This window comes from Mercenaria mercenaria, chromosome 14 (assembly GCF_021730395.1).
Source record: "Mercenaria mercenaria strain notata chromosome 14, MADL_Memer_1, whole genome shotgun sequence".
In the NCBI taxonomy this organism is placed as follows: domain Eukaryota; kingdom Metazoa; phylum Mollusca; class Bivalvia; order Venerida; family Veneridae; genus Mercenaria; species Mercenaria mercenaria.
The window spans coordinates 859,365-885,744 of record NC_069374.1 but is presented as its reverse complement, the minus strand read 5'-3'; the positions used below and the strand labels follow the sequence as shown (position 1 = coordinate 885,744).

Below are 26,380 nucleotides of genomic sequence, written 5' to 3'. Positions count from 1 at the left end.
CAACCACTTTTACCTAAAAACTTCGAATGCTAAGTCTTTTCCTATCAAAATGACAATATTTCACATTGCCACATCCGTCTGTAAAAAAATTGCGGTACCAATCTAGCGCAAACATTTCTCAGGTGCACCACATTTTCAAAATTGTTTGCACACTGCTGTCTGATATGCCAGTACAACTGGCTATACTTTTCACCGACAATCGCGCATCTTGTTCGACCACAACTTTTACAATAGCAATGTTGCCTTGGTAATACAGGTTTTTGGTCTAATACAGATAATTTACAGCTTTAAAATCTTTATCTCATCTTAAAACTGTACGTGTTGAAATGCGTATTGAAATGGCCTGCCAAACAGACTTTCAAACGTATAACGAATGAAGATATTGATTGTCAGGCAAACCAAGATTCAGTGACAAGCGACAAGCGAAACTTAATTGATATATCACGCAATTTAAAAAAACTTTCGAATGAAAACTGATTCATAACAATGTACATGTATTAGATTTGACAGACCTCGGCGTTTCAGTACAACGGAGATATGAAAGTTTTATGGAGCGCAATAGCTGTCAAACGTAATGCACCTGCTGCAGTAGAAGGCAATTGAAGAGAATAAAAACCAAATGATTGCTCTCATATCAGAAAATCTATTTAATAAAAATTCAATGTCGAACGAAATCACAGGTTTACCACATAAAAACATAAATATCAAACAGTGAATTCTTAAAACGCAGCCTTCCAAAATCGAAAACCACAGCACAAATTGTGCACACATTGAACACACACGGTAACACACAAAGCATAAAATGCATCCCCTAGATGGCAAAACAAACACATAAAAAACACAATGAGGCACCGCATTGGAACGGTCAGTGGGAAAACACCACTTGGAAGCTTAAATGTGTTTATGATGCGTACCCACTTTTATCCGCACAATGTTTCAAAGACACGGGACAGTGCAAATGAAAGAAATCGCCGCAAAGTTATTTGTTGACACACACGATGGAAACAAAAGGTATGGTATGTAAAATAATAGGCTTCTATAGATATATAAAACGCAAACCGTAAGACCAAAAAACGCACGTACTCAATGTCATTGCAGAGGGCAGAGCATCAAGAAAACCGGGTTTAAAGCAGAAATGAAAACAGTTCAATTCAGTTAGACTTTGTAAACTGTAAATGTCGACAATGTTGTGACCCTGACAGTAAATTACACTAAATACTAAACTAAGTACCAAAGACTGTGATCCTTTACTGTCACTGAATATGTATTAATTAAATAAAGAAAGTTATAAGTACCGCTAACTTGAAAACTTTATACATGTACAATTACATGTATTCCTCATATTTTAATTACTTATAAAACACCAGAAATAAGCTTGCAGTCTATATGTAAACAAACAAAAACAAGAGCAAAGCCTACAACAATAACCATTACATCACAAAACAGTCAAACTGAGGAACCAAATGAACATGTCCGTCCTCCTCTACAACTGACTAGGAAGTGATATCAAGTGATGCTTACTCAAGATTTTTTATTGCATAATAAACGTATATATGTAAAATATTTCAATACTAGGTACGGCTTCATTTCAAAACAGCGTTTTCAAATTAAAATGATAACATATCTTGGTAACGTAACGTAAATGTAGGTCACATATAAGAAATCGTTAAGATCGCAGATGTATTGACATAAAAGAAGTAGTCCTGAGAATTATTTATCATTTAAATTAACTTTATTGCGGTTAAAAGATATCGAAAACACTGTCATAATTTAAAATAATGATAATAATTCTAAGTTTAGTTATTTTGGTAACGTAATACTGCAATGTTATTCTGAGTTCGTGATAAAACAATACTCGACTACATTTTCATATTAAATTGATTGTTTTCTGTTAATTCAAATATTATACTGGGATGAAATAAATGGAAACATTTGCTGTGTTCATTTTTCTTCTTTCGACCACCATATTTGTCGCCATCTTGTTTGGAGCTAAAATCTCAACGTTGTCCATCTGCACCAACCGAATTTATTATTTACAATGCTAAACCTGCAAAAAACAAATGAAATTATTTTTTGTTTAGTAACTAATGCAACATCCAACATGAATTCTACCATTGGATTAAAGTGACGCCATGGAGTATTTAAGATTTTAAGAACTTGATACATGTAGTAGAATATTCCTAGAATGTATACCAACATAAACGACACTATAAATCTAGACGAGACTGAAATTGCAACGAAACAGGTGTAACCTATGTACATACAGATTCTTCTTTCAAATGACTATTTACACAATGTTTGTCATATGATGACCACCAGTTTATTGGTCATAGTATTTTTCTTTTTATTTATTTTTGAAAGTGTCTCTTTTTAGTGATAGTGCGCAATGCTTAGCAAGAAAAACATTGTAGTAAATGTTGCTACACATGGTAATACCTACTTATACAAAGTGATACTAAGAATATCTAACAAACATAATGAGGGTACTAAAGACACATGAAAACTTAGATAATACGTAATATCATAATATAGCTAGCTAACATTGGAACCAAGTCTTATGATTTCCTTTTCTTTTCTATCTGCAAGATGAAACTCAGTGGATTCCAATTAACACTGTCTAGAGCTAACTTACCGGGTTCTTAATTGCATAGATATAAGGTATGATTACCTCTGATAAAGCACTAATCATCAACGGCTTCCCAGGCTAGTAGCTAGCAGTCAGGTTTAACTTGGTTTGTTTATTTAAGTTTTTGACATGATTCTGATATGATTCAGAACATGTTGACTGTTACAATTTACTTCGTTTAAGCCAGTGTTTATCATTCATGTTGAACTTTGTTCAACGGGTCGAGTGCCTGTAAATCGTTTACGGGAGAGGGTCGAACGTTGCAGCCAGGGATATCAGGTATATGACATTTAACAAGCTCTTTCCACAGGAGCCTTTCAACGGATTATAGTATCTGACCATACAGCCCAGTGCACCTGTATATATCTTAAAGAAAATATTATCTATTCAATTCGGAAACATGTGAAAATGTTCTTTTGTACCACCAGTCAACATATGAATCATAAATAAGCTGTTAAATGACATATACCCCAGAAAAAAAATGCTGTTTGGTACATTACTTCTCCTCTACACGAAATAAGCTTAGATTTCAAACTGTAAATGAACGAATGTAAATTGAATTGCAGGGAAAAGAATGTCGGAGCCAACAGAATCGATAAGTAGAGATGAAAAATGCTACAATTATTTGTCTTCTGCACGTATGTATTACATTATATGCTTTATATTATTAATTAAGGTTTCAATAAATTGATACAATAAATTCACTTAAAGTTTGCCAAAACATTCGTTCGGCTGTTTTTTTTTTTTTTTGTGATAAGAATTTAATAACAGTTGGCTCGTTATCCTTTCTGATTGAGTCAATATGGTCTTCATGTATTTATTTCTTCCAAAGATGTCCGATTCAGAGTTCCCATTCACTTCACGCGGAAGTGTAAAACTATGTGTCCGCTAGTGTAAAAATTAATTGCAACTGGGTTAATACATTTAGACAGTCAGTAAAACCTCATTCGATTCAAACGATGGATGTCGTTGTTTTCTTAAACTAAACATGTTCAAGTGAACCATGTGAAGCATAGTGGTATGTAATTTTAATAGCATGCTAAAGATAGAATATAATTGACGATCATGTCTATATTCTTCGGATCAATATCAGGACAATGGCTTTAGTGATCTTTTTAGCAAAGCCATGGATAAGTAAATCACCCATTTTCCTTTTTATAATACCATTGGTGACTAATGTAGAACGCTGAATGATATTATGGAATTATTTGATCTTAAAAACGTTGTTAAAAATGCAGCTCGTTTTATGAAAGACTGCAAACCTTCACTCAAAAAATCTGTGTATGACAACTTTAAATTTTGGTACTTGAGTGATTGCCACAATATCCTAGGCACAGTCATAAATAGTAATGTTATTAAGGATGCAAAGAACAAGATACAATATAAAAGTTTTAGAAGTTTTATCTCAGAAATGGTTAATGAGGAAATATATAACATAAAACTATAAATACCAGAAAACTTAGTATTAATCCTGAAAATATAGACACATTGTATGATGGCTTTGAATCAAACATATAAGAAATTATTGATGATGAAATTGATTCCAACAAAACAGAAGTATATGAAAATGGCAAACGTGCCATATATGAATAGGGATCTGTTTAAATTTATTTACAAAAAGAAAATGAATTATACAAAATATTTGAAAAAAAAAAACTCTAAATCATGGAAAGATATAGAAAATGTAGAAACTCTGTAAATAAACTAAAAGAAACTCAATAAATAGATATTTTCAAGAACGCTGTATTGATGGATGTAAAAACACAGACTTTTCGGACTATTAACCCATATTTATCAAAAAGTCTACTATCACCAACTCTAAAATTATACTTATAATGAAAATGGTCAAATTATCTCTACCGATACTAAAGTCTCAGGAATTTTTAACATTTTCACTTGTTTATTTTTTCATTTTTTTTGTAAATGTAGCTAAAGAGATTGGTAAAGATGTCCCCTTTGTTTAAAGAAATACATCGAAGTATTTAGAAAAATTCCATGCAACACTTTCCTCATGGTGCTTTTAATTTTAAACCAATCAATCAAGGAACTTTATCCAAAATCTTAAATAAATTCTATATATAAAAAGCAACAGGGGTAGACAAAATATCAGCTAAAACCTTGAAACTTGGAAAATCATCATTAGTACCATTCTATACAGACTTAATTAACCTTTCAATAAACTCAGGGACTTTTCCAGAGCGATTTAGAAAAAGCGCAAATAACACCTATTCTTAAGAAAAAGCGATCCCTTGACCAAATCTAGTTATAGACCTGTAATAGTTATAGACCTATAAGTATTCTGCTTGTATCATCAAACAAAAATTTTGAAAAAGTTCTGGCTGATCAGTTAGCACTTTTCTTTGAAAACATATAAGTATAAAAAAATTGTTATGTGTATTGAGAAAAGAAAATGGTTGGCAAACCACTCTATTAAAACTTTTAGAAAACTGGAGAGAAGCCCTTTACAAAAAATCATTATGTTGCTGCTTTCTAAATGGACCTTTCAAAAGCTTTTGACTGTTTACCCCATGAAATTCTACTCTGCAAACTCTCCGCATACGGTTTATCTAATCAATCTATAAAACTAATGTCGTCGTACCTATCAATAGAAAACAGCAAGTTAAAATATCAAATGCGGTTAGTAAATGGGTAAATGATATCTTTTATTTCATTAAGGAAGAACGTCTACTCTATTACACAAATGATAATGCTCTGCTTTTCATATTCCTGATTATAAAAGAAAAAACAGTTGCTGTCAAATTCTTTTTGAAAGATTCCATATAAAATGTATGCCGGCCAATCCTGATAAATTCCAAGCGATATCTGTAGGTAAGAAAATTTATGATAAAAATTGAACTCTTCAAATAGGTGATAGCTCAATTAAAAAAGTGATGATACAGTAAAATCACTTTGTGTGGAAATTGATTTTAACTTCACCTTTGATCAGCATATAACTACAATCTGTAAAAACACTGCACAACAAATGCATGTTCTAAAACAAATTGGTAAACATCTCAGTAAATTAAATAGACTTCTTCCATAGTTTAATCTTATCAACTTTTATTTTCTGTCCTTTATCAGGGCATTTCGGTAGTGTTACAAATACTAAACAAATTGAAAAAAATCCAAGAAAGAGCCTTAAGATTGGTATGTGATGATTATGTAAGTACTTATGACCAGTTATTACTTAAAGCAAAATTACCGCCATTGCATATAAGAAGACAAAGAACTATGGCTATAGAAACCTTCAAAATGTTAAATTATTCGGCAAATCCAGTTCTATCAGATCTAATAAATAAACATCATATTATTTTAGACATAGGTACCCCAGGTCAGTACAACCAAGTTCGGTAAGACCAGCTTTAGGTATGCTGTCCCTGTATTGTAGAACTCCTTTCGGCAAACAAATTATTTCAATATTTTTAAAAATCTAATATCTTGCTGATCAGGAAAGGAATGTACATGTGTGGCTTGACCACAAGTATAATTTGTCCACAATGCAATGGCGTATTTACCATTATCAAACACCTGCTTGTTTTTTTCTGTTTGAATATTTTTATATGCTTCTCCACTACGATTATAAATTATTATTCTTTGTGCTTAGATTATTTGCTTATCCTTAATACCATTATTAGTTTTGTAACCTATTTTTTGCTTTTTTAATGTTTGCTTACCATCGTACGTATTATGATTATTTGCTTCTTTTGTTACAAATCTGAGAGGTATATGCTAATCTGCTCTCCTCAAACTTGGTTTGAGGTTGGGTGCGCACCATAAACCGGTTTAAGCTCCCCAGTGGTGTTTTTGCCACTGACCGTTCCAAGGCGGTGCCCCACTGTGTTACTTTGTTTGTTCGTTTTGTCCTTGTGTGTTGACTTTGTGTGCGCGCGTGTGTGTATGCTTATTGTTCGTCTTGTCCTTATGTGTTGGCTTTGAGTGTGTGTGTGTGTGTGTGTGTGTGTGTGTGTGTGTGTGTGTGTTGCTCGTTTTGTCCTGATGTGTAAGCTTTGAGTGTGTGTATGTGTATGGTGCGCGCGTTTGCGTGCTGGGGGGGGGGGGGGGGGGGGGGGGGTTGGTGCGTGGCATTCCCTGTTTGATATTTTTCTTTGTTTTTTTGAAGGGATATGCTTTTTTAGTATTTTTAGCCTAATAAAATCTGTAAAAAGATCCTTTGGAAGCAAAGAATGCAACCAAGAAGAATAATAGCAGACTCAGTTTGATTTAGTCTGTTCGTGAAAGGTAACACCTCTCACGCCCCCTAGCACCGGCTTAAGCGGAACTCTATTACACGTATGTTGAATGGACTCCATGATCCCAAAGGACCAGAAAATATAACAACACTGAATCCAAGTACGCTGAGACTTTTTACAGCCGCTATACGACACTTAAAGATAATCACATTTGTTTCAGTTTCACTTTTCAGTTTCTTAACCTCAGGTTCTAAAGTAATTTTATGCCTCTGGTCATGATTAGCATAGTCCACTCAGTTTTTACCTTGCTCTGCTTGTAAAATAATATGCTGGGGGTATCGTTTTGAGGAGGCTGCGTTTTTGGTTCGTGGCATTCCCTGTTTGATATTTTTCTTTGTTTTTTGCTCTGCTTTTGTGTGCTGTATATGCTTTTTATTTGTATGATTTTTCTTACAGGTATTTTTATTTGTTCATTTATTATATGTTATAGCAGTCGTTCATATCAGCTCTTCTCGAGCTTATGTTTCCTGTTATGATGTATTGCCGAATAAAATAATATGTATTGCATTGTATTGTATTGCATTGTATTACATTGCATTGCATTGTATTGTATTGTATTGTATTGCCTTCGTAGACTATTTAGAAAAAAAAACAATCGTTATATTGTTGCATGCCGTGCAAACAGTAGCATCTGTACTGAATACATGTAGTAATTCTACATGGAAAACCAAATTACTTTGTTAATTCATCCGTAGTTTAACGATGATACTAAGCTACGAATAAATGAATAAATCATCTGCCAGCCACATGTAATTTTTCATTCATATGTAACAAAGATGTGGATAGTCAATGTAAACGTACATTTGTGACATTTTCCTAGGTAATGGAGCGCCACCTGTACCGGATGAGAGTTGGAAACGAACAACTTTATCAAGAAACATGACTGAGCCGAGTTTTCCTAATACAGAACAAGACGGACAACAATCTGTTACAAAATCTCACTCATACGCGGATGTTCGTATCTGCAGTGTCAGTGAAGTAACAAGTTGTGCTTCCAGCTCACGAATATCAAAAGTTAGTATAAATGTCAGGAATATCGGTACATACTTCATATGTTCCTGCAATAAAGCATAAAAGGAGTTTTTTGCCGCCTTGAACAGGGAGTGTCCTTGTTTTCGATATTGCCTCCATGATAGGTAATAAAATGCTTCATTTGTAGCCATTTTAAAACATTTCTGCAACAAAGTGTATCAACAGTAGACTTTATGGGGATGTTGTTTATAAGCTTTATAAGATTAAAATCATTTATAATAATCAAAACAGGTTATGAAACAGATCCGATGTACTGTGTTCGACCTTTCGTCTTTGGCTTTTGAGATTTCATTTGTGGAAGTCGTTTATATGTTAGAAATGTTTCCTTTCTAAATGTATATTTCGTCGTGTTCTTACATAGTTCAGTCCCATATAATATGCCTATAGTTTTCAAAATTTTGACTTGTGTAGGCATTCTCTGAAGATGAACGACTACCGTGTTAAACGTTATCTATTAGGTGCCACAAGAAAGACTTGACCGATAGTCACCCTTGAGAGGCCCTTTATAGTAAAATAAACGAGGTCAAAGGTCATTCGGTGCATATTTTCATATGTATCACATAAAATACCTTGTATCTTTGTCGTTTATCGGTGTAGAATAGCAACAATGGTGTCAAAATGAAGCCAAGGCCTTGTACATTTATTTACAAACACTTAATCAAAAATTTTCTCATTTACATACTTATGAATATTCATGAAAACTTAAAAAATTGACAGATAATTCGTTAAAAATGATATTTTCAATTAATACAAAGATCAAATCTTTACTATTTGTGTTTATAAATGGACAAAAATAAGCAATATTACATTTGAAACATTACTTTATATAAATATATGTTTGTAGCGATATTTATTGTCTGCAAGAATAAATACTGTCAAAAGTGCGCGGGCTATAATAATCATTAAAAAAAAACAAATATTGAAACAACTGACAATATTTACATATCTCATGTATAACCATATTTTGAGATAGTAAGATATTTTGATTTTGGAATAATGTTCTTCATAAATATAAACATTTAAAGCGTTCATTTAGTACACATATATCTGTTGTTAACCATAGATAAGAGGCTTATTAGTTTTATAAATGTCCATGTAAAGTTTGTAAATATTCCATGCATTATATAAATAATTTAATTTAGTATTTATCACTTATTCAAATAATGTATAACGTAGTTCACACAGTTCAATCTTGCTCATAGTCTTTTCTCTATACACAATACCAGTGGACATTGTTCTAAAAATGTCACAACATTATTGTCCTCGTTGCCATGTACATTTCTACAGCTGGTGTATAAATAGCCTTGCATGCACATTCAAACATGCAGACCTGGTTGGATCGGTAGCGTTTGCACATTGAACTGCCACATTTCGTCTTGCAGACCACATTAGTATATGATATGTTACATCGCGTATCATAGGAATACAGTCATACATGTCACCTTTGGTATCCTTTGTATGCATGCAAACTTTATTATTTTACGCTATCGATGTAATGTTGTCAGTCCGTATAACCTATTATACCCAAAATGGACTGCATCTATACCTAAGGTACCGATAGTTGCCTCTTTGTATGCCACGGACACTTATAGTGTATCTTTATGTATCACTAACCTGACCTGTTGTATATCGACGATACCCAGAGTGACCTGTATACCTTGGATACATTGGCGGTCTTTCTGTGTACCAAGGATGTCCGTATTGGCATACATACGTAGCCCTTAAAGCCTGCATGTATACAATGAATACCATGAGAGTATGTGTAATGGTGTGTAATGGAAGATACCCTTAGTAGCAAGAATATACAACTGTATAGCCCTGATGTCATGCCTGTATACCCAGAATATCCAGAATTGCAAGAAAACTCGGTTGGCCATTCTGTATGTCCAGAATACTCAAAATTGCATGTCTGTATATTCAGTATACCAGTATTTGCCAGTATGTATACATGTGTAGCCAATATGACTTGTCTGTATGCACAGAATACCCAGATAAGCCTTTCTGTATACCCATGATACCTAAGTGACCTATATGTATAGCCAAGGTACCCTTAGTGAACTGTAGGTATAGCAAGGCTGGCTATACATGTATGCACAAAACACGCAGAGTGAATGATTGTATAACTAAGATACCCATAGTGGAATGTACATGTATTTATACCAAGGATATTTTTCCTGTATAACTAGGATATTCTATATCCAGGCTACCCATTGTTGTCTATATGTATAGCCTGTTTTTCCCTAGATGTCTGTATGTATCTATATGTATGAAGGACAAGTCTGTATAAACAGAATGCCCAGAGTGGCATGTCTGTATACTCTCGATACCGACAGTGGCATCAGAAAGTTGCTCGGATGGTGGGTCTGTAAAGAAATGATACCAAAACTGGCCTGACTATATATCACTGATACACAGTTTGCCTGTCTGTATCTTAAGAATATCCATAGCGTCCTGTATGAAAAGCCAAGTTCGCCTGCCGAATATGTCAATAGTTGCCTTCGCTATACCTCTAGATACATTGCGTGCCCAGTAGTTATACCAAGTATACTATTAATACCAATTTAGGCTATCCTGGCTGTAAGCCTGATATATGTTTTGAATAGTATATTGTTTAATTATCTGTCAAAATACTGCAAAACCTTACATAAAACCTTTGGTATATTCTCATGTATATTAAAAAACTGAGCATATCGACTTCTTGACGGCCATTATGAAAAGTGGCTGTCTTATTGGTTGTCTGAGAAGATGTCAACCTGATTTAAAATAGTTATGTTTTTCAAGCACACTACTATACTACATAAAACAACTATGTAAACTCTATAATATATGCAAAGGAACCTTAACATGTTGATTTTTGGCAGCCATATTGGCTATCTGAGGTTGCCTACATGGCGTATGGTCTTATTATCAATTGTATTTATCAATCTTAATACTGCAATGAATTACATTGAAACATATGTAAACGCTCATATATATATGAATACTTTTGAACATAATTACCTTTGGTGGTCATCTTGGTCGCCATTTCGGAAAAATGACAGTCATTTGCTGAGTGACATAGGTTTACATTTTAAAATAGCCGGTAGATATGTACCTAATCCAAAAGAAATGCCTTGCTTTTGTGAAAACAAATACACAATTGTGCTAAAGATAACTGCTGGTCAGAAGTCAATTCATCCGACCCACTTCAAGCAGTATATACACATAAAACACATATGACGATGATACAAACAGTTGCATTTATCAATAGATAAATATCCCACATATAATTTGTTGCCTTTCTGTTTTTCAAGTCATAAAAATTAATTAATATTATACATAAAGCAATAAATATTTTACAGCTGTACATGCATGCCAATTTTTATCGTAATTTTGTACGATTTTGCCGCTTTCATTAATATTAATTCATATGCAAATGAGCTAATTTGCATATAATGATTTTATTTCAGAGTTAAATACATTGGCTTCAATACCATTTTTGCTCACTTATTTTCAAATGGCGAAGATATGACGCCATATAAGTGAAATTTGTAAAAACATCACTTAATGACATCTGACTAAATTTCTTGACCTTAATTTGACCTTAGGATTGTGACTACCGGTATCAATGAAATACTTATATCATATACTTTACAAATAACACATTAAAGTTGCCTCTTTAAGAAATGCCTACGAAGGTGTTATCCAGTTGAAAATAATTGGTAAACTAATAGTGGCTGTCTGTTTGCACAAGAGGTTCAGTAAAAGATCTCTAGAAATAATAAGATAAACTTCTTAGTGGCAAGAAAAATCAGGGGTGATTACTTGCATCATGATACGGTTCGAGAAGACGGGTCCCAAATTACTGTTACTGCCATACAATTATGGGTTTTACCTTATAATACGAACTCCGCAGGTCACCATAAATCATTCGTATGAGAAGCGTTTGTGGGTATAACTTTTACTCACACTGACCTTCTTATTGTAACATGGTCAGAATTAAAAGTGATAATTTGTGCGTAGTTATCCCCTTTAGCTTTTGACAATTCTTAGATGTGCCGCTATGCGTTCCTTAAACCTTATTTTCAATTTGTATAAATTTTTACTCCTTTGTCTTATTTTTAAATGTGCTTATGTCTATCGTCTTCATATCAATACACTCATGTTTATTTTGGGGAGGCTATGTTCTAGTATCGCAGCAATTCCTGTTGGATCATAGTGTTTGTTTCATGTCATTGTTTTCATGTCAATATTTAAAACAGTGATATTTTTGCAGGGTATGAGCAGCGCAACATTCATATGTGAGTTTCAAGATAATGCTGAAAAGTAAGAGCATTATTTATTCTATAATAATCAATCTAATTGTATGTCTTAAATTTAGTGTACTATTTGTAGCCACAGGACTGACTGTAATACTTCTTATTGTGTACTTCTTTCACCGCAGAACCGGGTTGTTTAGATGTATTAATGTAAGATGCATGATTGGAATCGTCCGGTTTAATTTATTTTCTTGATTTATGCACAGGATGTTGAAGGAACAACCCGTAGGAAATTATTTAGTTTGTCCTAGCAAAGAGAGTACATGGGTATGTATATTGCTTTATGTATAGTTTTAGTATATACTAAACTGCAATAGTGTTTTTGTAATAATTCTCCGCATAGATTAAGCTTTTATAGGCAATTTCTTAAATTTGTGTATCGATGATAGACATTTTTTCAGCTTTAGAGCAGAAATTTATTTTTGATACAAAACATTAGAATTGATTGATACAACAATTGAATTTGATAATTATCTTTAAAATTACACCTTAAATGAGTATAGTTTTGTCTGTGATTTATATAGATAAGTCATTCAGAAGATAACAGAAAGTAAATACATGTACATTGATCTGTAAATGAATTGTAAATTTGAAATATTTGCTACGTATTTAGTTTTTATTACACGTACGAGTTACGAATACATCTTTTGATTACTGTGTTTATTGCCGAATTTTATCAAGAAAAAACAAAGACAAGTATCAAACAGGGAATGCCACGCACCAAAAACGCAGCCTCCTCAAAACGAAACTCACAGCACGTAAACGCGTGCACCACACACACACACGAACGCACGCACGCGCGCACACACACACACACAAAGTCAACACACAAGGACAAAACGAACAAACAATGGAACACAGTGGGGCACCGCCTTGGAACCTTTCTTTAACCTTAGAAGTAGATGCATTACAATTCAAATATTTTAGTTTTGTCTCATTGTATGTACAACACATAATACACTTTTATAGAAGTTTATATGTCATCTTAATAGATTAATTAGATACGTTTAAGCTCCACTTACATTAATGAATAAATATGGAAATATGGACACTACAATTGTGAAGACTTTATGAAGGCTCTTGCGAGGTAAGAAGAAGGCGATGCCTGAATTGTTTGTACCTTTGTCTTTTTTGCAGGACTTGCGAAACAGTGTTAAGTTATGAATGTCTGTGACGAGGTTTTTACACTCACAGTTTCGTCATTTTACCTCCGCATTTCGCGATCGAATCCTGGTTCTTCACATACTTCTCTGTGAACGCAAAGATACGATAGCGTACTACGACGGTAGTAAAAAGTAATGCTTTGCATTTATCAAGCAACGTGCGAGCCGCGAGAGGAAGATAGCTAAAGGTACATAGGAAAAAACGCGACGTTTTTAATACTAGTATTATTGTATTTATTCGCTAAAGCTTCGTCATCGTATCGTACATATACGCTTCGTGGGTACAAAGGAACGTGAGACGATCGCAGAGCGTGATGCTAGGCGAATCTAAGATGGCAAAATCATCGTCACTGGTCATTATGCCTAAGCAACAAGTTGTGGTTGCATATGCAGTACCTTCTCTCTTCGAGTGTCTATCAGTAAACACTAAGCGTGAATGCACATCCGTGAATCGCCAGGCTGTGGTTGTAGGGAACGAAACTACGATGATAAACGCATTGCATTTATATAAGACACATGCGCTGGCCCTAACAGAACACCGTATATGTATTGAAAATTTTTTTTGTTTTATTCTTTATTTTTCAAACTTGCAAGGTGCCATAATGTTAAACAGTCCTATTGACTTTAGCGAAATATATTCAAATTTTATGGCGCTTTCAAACACCGAATAAAATGCACACGCCTGGCAGATTTTTGTATTCCTAGCGCATACAACTTTGGTTTGAGCTTGGTTATAACTCGGAGTATGAAAGTATGCTTGAATAACTATGTTCTATGCCGCACTAATATATTTTATTTTATGCTAACTGATGATATACTGGATTATCTCAGTAAGATATAATCAATATCATTCACTGTTATCACTCACTGTTTTTGACGGTCTACTTGTACATTGTGTATGAATTTTAAATTATTTGCTTAATGCAGGAGGAAACTTTTAGTCGCACTTTGTTCTTTATAGTATATTTCTCGATTCAAATTATTTTACTTAATGGGAATTTCATAATATCAGGCAGCAAGAAAAATATAGTGAAATGCAACTTCATGTCGTTTGCGTCTATATAACGTCACAACACGCCTGACGTCATGTTCGTTTACGCGGGTCTATTTCCTGCGCTGAGAATAAAATTTATTGCAAAATACACATCGAAACGTAATTAAGTATAAAATAAAAAGAAAATTTAGCTACGCACTCGTAAAAATATTTTAAATTTTCTCACTTCTCAGTTAGATATATTCCATATTCACTCAAAACAAACAAATATCCGACACTGGAATGGAGTATGTCATAATATCATTGAAACTAAAAGGACTCTTTTACAGTAGCAACCCTTATATATTTCCTAATGCTATTCGCTATACCAATGTATACTTTCCACAGGTGCTGCTTATCAAAACTAAGGAGGAAGTATCTAAGATTTTGATACACACAAATGGAGAGGTACTTTCAAATTAATGTTCCTATATCATTTGTATATATGAGCATTACATACATGTATCTGTCTTTTTTTATGATCTTTGTATGTCAAAAAAAGAAAATCGGTACAGGTGAGTTTCATAACAGTAACTGACTGTATTGGAGTAGCGGGTGATTGTCAGAAAAATATGAAAGTAAGGAGTTTTTCTTCACTAGCGTACTAAACTGATATTACAAACTTATTTGAATGCAGTTGTTCTATTGTACATTTTTCACGTAACTTTACACTTTTGACTAGTTGAAAAAGACTAAGACTTAATTCAAGGATCGGGAACTATGCTCGAACTTCTGTAAAAAGAGTTGAAATACGACCAGTTACTAGGGCATGCGCAATTTGCTATTACTAATTGCTGCATGGCAGTTAATATGTGTTAAATGTTAATTTCAAGTGTTATTTTCTTCTTTGCTTTTATTATTTAATATAATGTCAATAGCGATCTGCCATTTAATCTACCTAAGTTGAATCTTGTCACATGACTATGGATGGCTGGTACGCCAAATTAATTTCCAAATACTAAATGACAATTATTCATCGCTAAAAAAACAATAACTTACCGCTAAATGCTTTGTATGAAATGCTATATGCCATACACTCGTACTAAATCAAAATAAAATATCAGTTAATGCTTATCGAATGAATGAAATTCTTCAACTTGATCAGTTAGTGAACAAATGATTGTTCAACTTGATAAGTTAGTGAACAAATGAATGTAACTTTAATTGTTTTGAAAACATACGGCTTTCCACCAGTCTGACTTTACTTATTATGCTTATTATTAGCATGTAACATTTGTTAGCCGATGTAGCATCAGATGAAAAGCATTTCGTGGTAGATATTTACCTTTATGGCAAATAAACATGGCGCATTGACCTTCATTACATATCGAACGTCGACGCACTATGCTAATTGTCAAACATAAATGCAAAAATGTTACTGCGAAATGCCATTTGTAACACAATTAAAGTCAAATATTGACCATCTAACAGCAATGTCAAATGATGAATACTAATTGCAAAGAAAATAATGAATTTTAGTTCAGTGTCAGAAGTATATAATGCAGTGTTTTATATAAAAAAGTCCGGAGTTATCAAGAAATTTTAACGGTTTTGCTTTATAAAACGACTTGTTGCTTATACATTTTCTTGTTTTCTATGTTTTAGAAGAGTACAATTTCATTTGGTACAAACACCCCTGTTTTTCGTTCTCTGTGCGATTTGATAAAATTCTACCAGCTGAACAAATTGCCTTTTGAAGATGTAGACATGATCCTACAGGAAAGCGGACATGAATACAGTAAACAAAGAACTGTGATATCCTACAGACTGTAACACTAATGTAGCAGCAATACTATCACAGCAAACTGAAGGAATATGAATCGTATTGTACAACATAATTGACATATAATTGTTCTTACAGTATAAAAGTGTTTTTGAAAAACTGAGTCAGGTATAAATGTATAAATTGTCTACACCAGTAACTGTTATTATGCATTATTTAGTGATTTTGTTTGAAATTAATGATAATCATATGAATACCTTACATATTTACATAATTATGCTTTCTGAAAATTATATTTGACAAAAGGTAGGTCATGTAAATAATGATTAATATATTATTAGAATTTTGTAAACAGTTATTTGCGACGATCATTGTCTGACCGCATGGCTTGTCGTGTGTATATTTAGTCAAAATACTCATTATAAAGTTATTAAGAAACGCTTATATGCATTGTCTAATGATATACGTTAGTGTGCTACAGACAAAAATATTAACGGTTGTTTGAAACGTGTTCAAACAATTGTTGACAAAATTCAGAAAAATTCCTCTACCATAAGTTTAAACTAGTAATTGTTCGTCTGGACGGAAGTTTTCATGGTATCATGAAATTAATACTAAGGAATGTCTTGAAGAGGGAGCTGATTCTGACTTGTTGAATAGATACAGAAGTGATCTTAATGGTATCTGTTAGATATCTATAGTAAGGAATACATCGAATAAGGGTACATTAAGAAAATGTCAATATATTTTTGATAAAGAAAAACCGTCTCAAGATAAAAGTATGTATCAATTTCCTGGAGGCACAGAGCACCCCAAACACAGGCATATCCATGCATCGCAAAGTGATCCCACAGCAAAAAGAAGCTGTAACGGAAAAATATGTGTGCCTAAAGCAATTATTTGTTTAATAACCTAGTTTTAAAACATTTTGTAAGTTTTAATTCAGAATATTCTATTGTGTTCTGCAACAATATTATTTTTATAAACAGTGTATGACAGTTAATTTTAGAAAAAGCTTGTCCTTGAATTTTCAAGAATGTTCTCGTTATTCACATTGTTACATGAAAATTCTAAAACCTTCAATGATACAATTAGTAGTGAGCTCTTTTCAGGATTAAAAAAAGCATAAAACTGAAATTATAGATATCTATGAAACTTTTTTGGTATTTCTTGATAACAAAATATTATAAGTTTGAATATTTATTTTCTTGAAGGTTTATTTGAAATTGTTACTAAAACTCATGGATCTAAAGAGTTATCTTTGAAGATAGAATTATAGTTACTTTTGAACTGTTTGAAACATGGAATTTATTCTGAATGGCTTTGTTTTTGCCCTTGACAGGATTTGGACTAATTCTACATGATTGATTTGATTTTACGGCTCTTTGCCATTTTTAAAGTTTCTTGGGTTTTTTTTAATTAATGAATTAAATTTTGTTATTGTCATTGTTTGCTTAATGCTAACTTTTGAACTTAATATTTTGTTAGACATTTCAACTAACTTTAATAGATTGTTTTGTATCGGAAAAGTTCTTGGCTTTTTGGTTTTTGTTTTAGAACAGTATACACACCAGCAGCTATCAAAATATCATTTGATTTTGATAAGTTTATAGTTGAGCCATCTTAGGAGATGTTCCGTTTAGCTAAGAAATCTGATTTACTTCACTTGCCAAGCATTATAGCATTTATGAAGTAAAGTCACCCATTCTCAAACAAACAAATAAGAATATAATTATTCAATATTTCATGGAGGAAGACATTTTTGATTTATCAGCTGGGTCACTATCTGTTAAAACTCAGATTTAAGATTAAAAGAAGTGCAATTAAAGCTTGAATACCAGGAAAGATCAGAACGAATGCAGTTAGAAAAGAAAAGCTAGAGACAGTGAGAGAAAAAAGAGAAGAAAGAGAGAGGAAGAGAGAAAGAGAAGATCAAAGGCCTAAAGGGCCTAAAAATCGGCTAATGATTGATGTACTGGTAGTATAGTCTAGCAGTTTCAGATTGTTTTTAGTTGGTTTCCCCAACCCCTCCCGCAGTTCTTTTTTAGCTAAAACCCTCATTTATTTCATTTCAGACCTGTTAACCCCTTCAAAACTATGTCAGTAGTCCCCAAGTCCATGCACTTTCAATTATCTATTTTGATTCATGTAAACAGGCAGGCCCAGACTGGGCTGAAAAATGTTTGAGCCATTTTTACTTGGTCGGTAGCAGGGTTGGTGGGGTAGAGGGGTGTTCCTTCCCGCTTTGAACTGCAGTCAGATTTTGAAATGGGCATTGTGGCAAATGTATTACCAAATCCCACAGAATCGCTATGCGTGTTTATGCTTAATGAGTTACCGCGGAAGAAAATAGGTGGCTTTATTCGAGTATTGCACAATTACACTTCATAAATTTGACAGATTACATCGTATATTGGTCATAGCAAATAGGATTGACATAACTGAACTTCATCCGATCAATGAACTCTTTGAAATTAAAGACAATCTAATGGAACTACATCTACTCGCTGTGTTGTGAGGCCATTTAATGAGAATGAGAAATCGGCCGATAGCAAGGACTCGTCAAACGCTTTCAGCGTTTAGCCGACTCAAAAAACGAATGCAATATGAATTTGCAATGAAAAGTTAGAATTGGCAAGTAGAAGTGCAGAACATCCAAGTATTCTAATGTTGATGTCACCAAACATAGAAGGTAAATTGCACCTTTTCAAGAAAATGAAGTTGACAAACATTTCATGAATATGGAGAAAATAGCTGAAAATCTTAAATGGCATAAGGAAATTTGGAGTCACCTTTTACAAAGTGTTCTAACTGACAAAGACTGTGACATTTATACACAGGTGATTGTAGAACAAAGTTCAAATAATAATTATGTTAAAAATCAAGTTTTGGACGTTTACTAGCTTTTTCTTGAAGCTTACAGGCTAAAATTTCAAAACTATAGAAAGGCATTTTACCAGGCCCATATTGAATTTACCAGAGTTAAAGAGAAGTTATTTGATATGTGCTGTGCATCAATGTAAATCGGTACTAGTTATTATAAACTTTGGCTGTTAATGTTAACTGAAAAAATTTAAAAAGTGCGTTGGCACCGAGGTCAAAACGTTCTTGGGTGAAAATCAGGTTGAAAATTAAGAAGTGGCTCCTAGTTTGGCTGATGATTATGCTGTAACCAATAAAAATTCTTTCAACTAGCCAAAATATTTGAACAAGAAACCATATTTCCGCAAAATGATTGTAGGTTCTAATCTGGTAATATTTCTAATACAGGAAGTTCTCAGAAATCAACATTTTCAGGTAATACACCTGCTGAAATCTTTGTCTCTAACTGGACGAATAATCTCTCAATGTTTTTCTCTAAAGAGGAAGCAGGGAAGAGATGAGGTAAGACCTACAGGTCTTACCTCTTTTGAAATCTAAACATTATAATAAGTAAGGGTAAATTTCTCGGAAGCACAGAATATTAATATCTGATGGTTCTATATCACTTTTCGAGGATTCTACCCAGTCTACTCCTATTTAAATCCTATGGGATACTGAAGCTTCTCAATCTCTCAATGTCCTGCCTTTTTCTGAGAAGACTTCTACTTGTACAAATGTACTTATTCATGGAGTGGGGTGTGGTTTTGTTTCTGTATCCCCATAATGCTTATTTAACCCGAGATTTGGTTACTGACCTTGTAACCGTTTAAAGGTATCCATTTACTGTTAGGAAATTACCTAGCTGGAGATAAGGTTTAGGTAAATCCACATGCTACTGACACACCTTGTTTAGATCAAAAACCAGATCCTTCTGAACAGGAAAGTCCTGACCTTTACCTTTCTTGTGCACATACCCGTTCTATGGCTAAGAAAGCCATTGAGAGTGAGCTTGTGTCAGACATAGATTTGTCTGATACTATTATCAATGAAACAGTTAATTCTGAGGCATATTATTCTGTTTCTTCAAATCTGTCTGATCAACAAACAGACTCTGACAACTTCACTGATCATTCCCTTTTCAATGACCTAGGACAATAATTGCTGTCAAGGTCACAGTTGATTCAGAAACAATAAACTGATCCTTAAATTTCGTTATTTCAAAAGGCTGTTAGTGAAGAAGAATCTTAACAGGTCCCTGTCTACTATTCTGTTAAACATTGGATTTCGGTGAAAAAACTAAGGCCACCATGCCCCATGTTCACAAAACGTTTTCAGTCTCAGCTGAGTTTGATACTGAAACTTTATTTGTCATGTTTGTTTAAATAGCATGATTAAAACTGAATTTTAAGTTAATAACTATTTTTAAGCGGTTGTTCAGTATTGATGGTCAGTCTCCATTGGAATTTAACCTTGACGTTTTAGTAAAATTGATATTAAAATTTCGAACTCGAACTCAGCTGAGACCGAAAAATGTTTTGTAAACACGGGGCCAGATGTCCCTGCTGATCATGAATGAACATTTTATTTACCAGATTGTGGTCCCAAAATCTTTTCAGGAAATTATATCCCTGGCTCATGAAACGCCTTTGTCGGGTCATTTTTGTGTAAATGAAACATACTACAAAATCTTGAATCATTTTTGTTGGCCTAATCTAAAATCTGATGTGTCCCAATTTTGTAGGTCTTGTCACACATGTCAATTTGTAGGCAGAAATAAATTGACAAAAGCGTGTGAACTGGCACTTCATATTTACAATCTGCTCAAAGCAAAATGAAATCAACATATTATAAATGTGCTGAAGAAAGAAATTTTAAACCAGGTGATAAGAATTTTTGCACTTTAACCTATGCCTGGTAAACCATTACAAGCTAGATATTATGGTCCATTGTTGACAAGAAGTCAAGTAATCTTAATTACATCATTGAAATACCTGGGAGGCGCATGCAAAAGCAGTTGTGTCATATAGATACGTTAAAAGCACACATTGATAGAGATAATCCAGCATCTAGTTAGTGAGAAAATTGAAAATTCAAATGAATGTGATTTTGAACAAAATAACAGCACTGTCCATGGTCAAATAAAACTTCAGATTTCAAACATTCTTCAACACCTGAATGAAAAACACCTGGATGAAAACCTTTCACATTTTAAGCCTTCTTAAGATTTATAACTCTAATTCAAAGATTGGTCTTTTGTATTTGCATCCAATCATTCCGTTCATTTGCAAATCAGTTTGACTGTGTGACAACATTAAAGAATACTTTTGTTAACCATACAAAATTTTGTAAGCAACTAAAATGCGATAAGAGAAAGTCATTCAGTTTTGTCAGTAAGACCGGAATTGTGATTGCAATGGCAACGGACAAAGTAAAACTGCTCAAAAATAGGGCTTCTTCAGAAGTCAAGAAGGACTGAGATATATCAGGTGCGTTAAAATATATATTTCGGCTAGCACTTAAGTAATTATAAGAATATCAATTGGGGTATGGCAAAATGTCCTTAAAATTACCGCGCAAAAACGAGTGTAGAATAACTTTTCCATGCGCTGGACGCTGTTGCTACATGGATCAATGTTTGAATCCCAGATGATGCACAGACATATTTCTCTATTATTGACTGGTGAGACAAAGAGACAGAACATGGCGCTGACGAAAGCTTATGTTGTAAGGAACTGTGAATAATTGTATCCAGATCCTAATTATAGAAAATGTACCTTATTTGGGGCATTAGTTTATTCATCCTTATTTTTTTTTGTATTTTGCTGCCATTTTTGTGGGTATATTTAAATCTAAATACATTTACATAATAAACATATTTTCATTTCTCGGGCAATTAAATTTTGTGTATTAAAATGTGTATTAGAGTATTATCATTTCTGATGCAAATAATAGCATAGGCTTTCCATTATAGTTATCGCAAAAATTTCCTCCGAATTTTCTATGAGAAAGTACATCAATTCCAGTATGCAGCTAAGCTCAGAATGATGTAGGGAAGATCCATTTCTATCCACAGTTAAAAAGTGTTTTGTTTGACCCACATGTGAATGTCTGTTATGCATAATACGTAACTGTAGAATCATTAATGATAAAAGAAGAAACAAGGTCGGCTTTCCACCAGACAAACGTTAAGCATCCTTGCCAATAGCAAATCCTTAATCTGTAAATCTAAATACATGCATGTTTTGACTGATAATGTTATCCCTTAAACTAAATACATGCTTTCTCCCATCTAAGATCATTTAAATTCAAACTGTAACAAACTTTAAATGCATATTTTCAATGCAAATAATTATATCATTAAAAATCACATGCTATTTTATAAACTTCTATCAATTACACAGAATTCTTCAAATTACATATAGAGCTAAACACCCCGGTCGCATTAAAGAAAATTTAACAATAAAAATACAATCAGTATTTTTTTCTAAAGGAACGGTACCACAACTTAACTAAAACCTGTAATCATAGATTTGATGGCGCAGTAAAAATGTAAATTCTGGAAATATCTAACTGTAAGTTGGAAGGTGTGCGTGGGGTAGAAACAATAAACAATCATGTTTAGAATTTACGGCAAAACTGAAAATAATTATGTGAATCAACTCACATGGCTTCTGATAGGTTAAAAATGCATAGAGAATTCCGAGGTTACAATAAAAAGTGGTTCCCCATTGGTTTAATATCTGTTGTATGTGCTTTTTTCCCCATAAATTGTAGATTTTACCAATGATTAACGGACAAAATAAAAATTAATGTTGCAATTTGAGGAAGACAAATGCATGTCTTATGAATTGAGAATTTTCATGATTGATAAATGTTATTGCTGAACTTGGGATCACCGGCTTTCGGGGCTGGGAGGGGGGGGGGTCTCAGAATTGACAGCCAACCGGTATATTTATTGATTTCTTGCTGTTTTCTGGTACGTCTTTGACATTTCTTTTATCCAAAACTTTTAAGAAAGGGCCTAAACCCAAGACATTACAGTGTAGACCTATGGAAAAATTTGTTTCCCTTGGACCTTCAGCTCGCACATCACCTTTCGTGACAAAGCGAAAAATATACAGATAACGCGTATGGAGAATGCTAATTATGCTGATCACATTTCCGCTTTTACAGATAAAACTAAAAATAAGTATTACATCAAAAGTTCTCCTAAAAAAGTATTTCCCTCTCCTATATGCGTTCACAGTCAATGAGGAACAATCTTATTTTTGGTGGTATTTCTGAATCGCCGAATGAGAAACCTCCAGACGCAGAAAACAAATTGCGCAAACATATGGTGGATAACTTGGGGCTTGCTCAAGATTTTGTTGACTCCCTAAGAATAGAGAGAGCACACAGAATGGGTAATAATCATACAGACCCATCGAAACAGTGGAATAGGAGGATAGTGTGCAAGTTCGCATACTTCAAAGATCGAGAGGTTGTTAGGAAACAACATTCAAGGCTTGATGGTACAAATTTTTACATGCATGAGCAGATTCCGCCAGAGGTCGTAGCGAAGCGTCGTAAATTGTTACCAAAATTACGTGCAGCAAGAGCAAGTAGTCAAACAGCTTGGATTTCTTACGACACACTGTTTATCAATGGGAAACCTGTAAATGATGACTAGGACATACCGGGGAATGGACCTAATATTTTAGTGTGGAACTGTAACGGGTTAACAGAAAGAAAACTTAACGATTCTGAGTTTATTGCTAAGCTTGCTGCAAATCAAATTATAATTTTGTCTGAAACATGGACTGATAAAGATTCCAACCTTAATTTAGATAATTATACATGTTTCAATTTTTATAGAAAATTCAAACACAGGAAGGCCAAACGTAACAGTGGAGACATGGTTATATACATTAAAAACGATATCAAGCCAGGCGTGTCCATTATGAAAAACCATTTTGATACAATAATATGGCTTAAACTTGATAAAGACTTTTTTAATTTTGCAGAGGATATGTTTTTAGCCGGGGTTTATATGTGGGGAGACGATTCCCCTGCTGCAAATTTAATTGATGCTGATCTGTTTAATCTACTCGAGCAAGACGTTTTTCATTATGAGCAATTGGGTAGTGTTTTACTTGCAGGAGACTGGAACTGTCGTGTGGGCAATAAATCTGATTTTATCAATTGTGACAAAAATATTGCTGATATTGACGGTGATGATTATTTTCCTGATGAACCCCTATATTGAACCTCAAGTGATAATTTATGTAACGCTCGAGGTGTGAGGTTATTAGATTTTTGTAAAGCTACATCTTTAAGATTAGCTAACGGACGATTAGGGGAGGATTTCTCAATTGGAGCTTATACTTATTACAGCCGGCAGGCATGTAGTACAATAGATTATTTGTTATTAAAAGAAAACGACTTTAACATGGTACAGTCTTTTACGATAAACCAATTTGACATTTTTAGTGACCATGCTTCATTACAATTTTCCGTGTTTGGTGTTAATCCGCCTTGCGGTGATTTAAACAATAAATCACATCATGTATATTATAAATGAAATGATAATTATAGAAGTTTATTTAGAAGAGCACTGTTGGGAAAATTAAATGATTTTAACAATATAATCAATGTTAACATAAATAATGTACAAGAAAAGCGTTCTATTGATGATTTGGTTGTAAATGTTTCTCAGTTAATCTGTGATGCAGCAGATCCTTTTTTCAAAAGAATATCCAGTAAACGTCGTTCGCAAATCTATGACAGCTCCTGGTTTGATAACGAATGCTTTGAAGCAAAACAGTTTTATAAGGAGAAGTTGCATATTTTTTATGTAAACAAAACATTTAAAAATAGAGCTTCTTTGTGTGATTCTAAGAAACTGTATACAACGATTTTGAAAAGAAAGAAGCGAGCCTTTATATACAAGAAATCGCAAGAACTAACAAGCTTAAAAAACCGTAAGCCGCGGGATTTTTGGCGCCATTTTAAAAAACGACACCAAATGACTGGAAGTGATATTTCGTGTGAAGAATTTCAAAAATATTTTTCTGAAATGTTTAACAATATTAAATCAACAGTGATTGATGAGGTAGAATCATTCAACCAAAATGGTGATTTCAATACAGAAAACCCTACTTTTGAAGATTTGAATATTCCAATTACAAATGAGGAGGTGAGAGCATCAGTCCGACGTTTAAATCGCAATAAGGCGTCTTCTCCTAGTGATAATCTGTTAAATGAATATTTCATTGAGTCTATTGATATATTAGTAGGACATATTACAGATTTATTCAACATTGTTTTTGATTCAGGGTATTTTCCTGAACTTTGGACACAAGGTTTTATTGTTCCGCTACATAAAAAGGGAGATGATAAAAATGTAAATAATTACAGAGGTATCACTTTACTCAGCAATTTTGGGAAATTATTTACCAGTATTCTTACGTCAAGAGTAGAAAAATGGTTTGAGGATAACAATTTTTTGTCAGATGCACAGTTTGGTTTTCGAAAGGGATGTAGCACAGTAGATGCAATTTTTGTTTTACACAATTTGATTGTACAAACGTTAACAGAGAAGCATAGACTTCCGTGTGCTTTTATTGATCTCAAAAAGGCATTTGATTCTGTGTACAGAAATGCCCTCTGGTTCAAATTATTTAATATGGGCCTTGATGGGAAAATACTAAGTATATTCAAAGCTATGTAATCAGTTGTGAAATCATGTGTTAAACATTGTAATTCCTACTCTGACATTTTTAATATATCAACTGGTTTAAGACAAGGACAAAATAATTTCTCCAGCACTATTCGCCTTATTTTTAGAAGACCTAGAATTGTTTTTACAAAATAGGTCAGACTGTGGTCTTACCCTTTATGAACTGTGTATTATTATTTTACTATTTGCGGATGATATGGTAATTGTTGGCAGATCCCATGAAGATTTACAACAGTCTTTAAATACATTATATGAATATTGTAATATGTGGGGGCTTGAAGTTAATACTGCAAAAACAAAAATTATTGTATTTCGTAAAAGGGGACCCGTCAGAGCGAGTGAAAAATGGTTTTATAATGGTGAACCTATTGAAGTTGTCAACGACTTCAATTACTTAGGCGTGGTTTTTAACTATACTGGATCTTTCGTCCTTAATAACCAATGCTTAGTAGGAAAAGGTTTAAAAGCTATGAACGTGTTATTAAGTAATATGAATAAATTTCATTTAGATCCTTACATAGCATTGCAGTTGTTTGATTCATTTGTTGGTTCAATATTGAATTATGCTTGTCCAGTGTGGGGTTTTACAAAGTCAAAAGACCTAGAAAGAGTTCACCTAAAGTTTTGTAAAACACTTTTGGGTGTTAAACAAAGTGCAAGCAATGCTGCTGTTTA

At 33.4% G+C, this 26,380-nt stretch overlaps 1 protein-coding gene across 1 annotated transcript in view; it reads left to right on the top strand.

The window, feature by feature from the left end:
- LOC128548318 (uncharacterized) overlaps window positions 1–17,657 on the top strand; it is a 40,480-nt gene extending 22,823 nt beyond the window's left edge. Inside the window, exons 9-14 of the mRNA XM_053522797.1 lie at window positions 3,193–3,264; window positions 7,697–7,890; window positions 12,164–12,213; window positions 12,413–12,473; window positions 14,751–14,810; window positions 16,008–17,657. Coding sequence (XP_053378772.1) covers window positions 3,193–3,264; window positions 7,697–7,890; window positions 12,164–12,213; window positions 12,413–12,473; window positions 14,751–14,810; window positions 16,008–16,175 — 605 coding nt within the window. The 3' untranslated portion in view covers window positions 16,176–17,657. The remainder of the gene's footprint in view (window positions 1–3,192; window positions 3,265–7,696; window positions 7,891–12,163; window positions 12,214–12,412; window positions 12,474–14,750; window positions 14,811–16,007) is intronic.
- The last annotated feature ends 8,723 nt before the right edge of the window (window positions 17,658–26,380 follow it).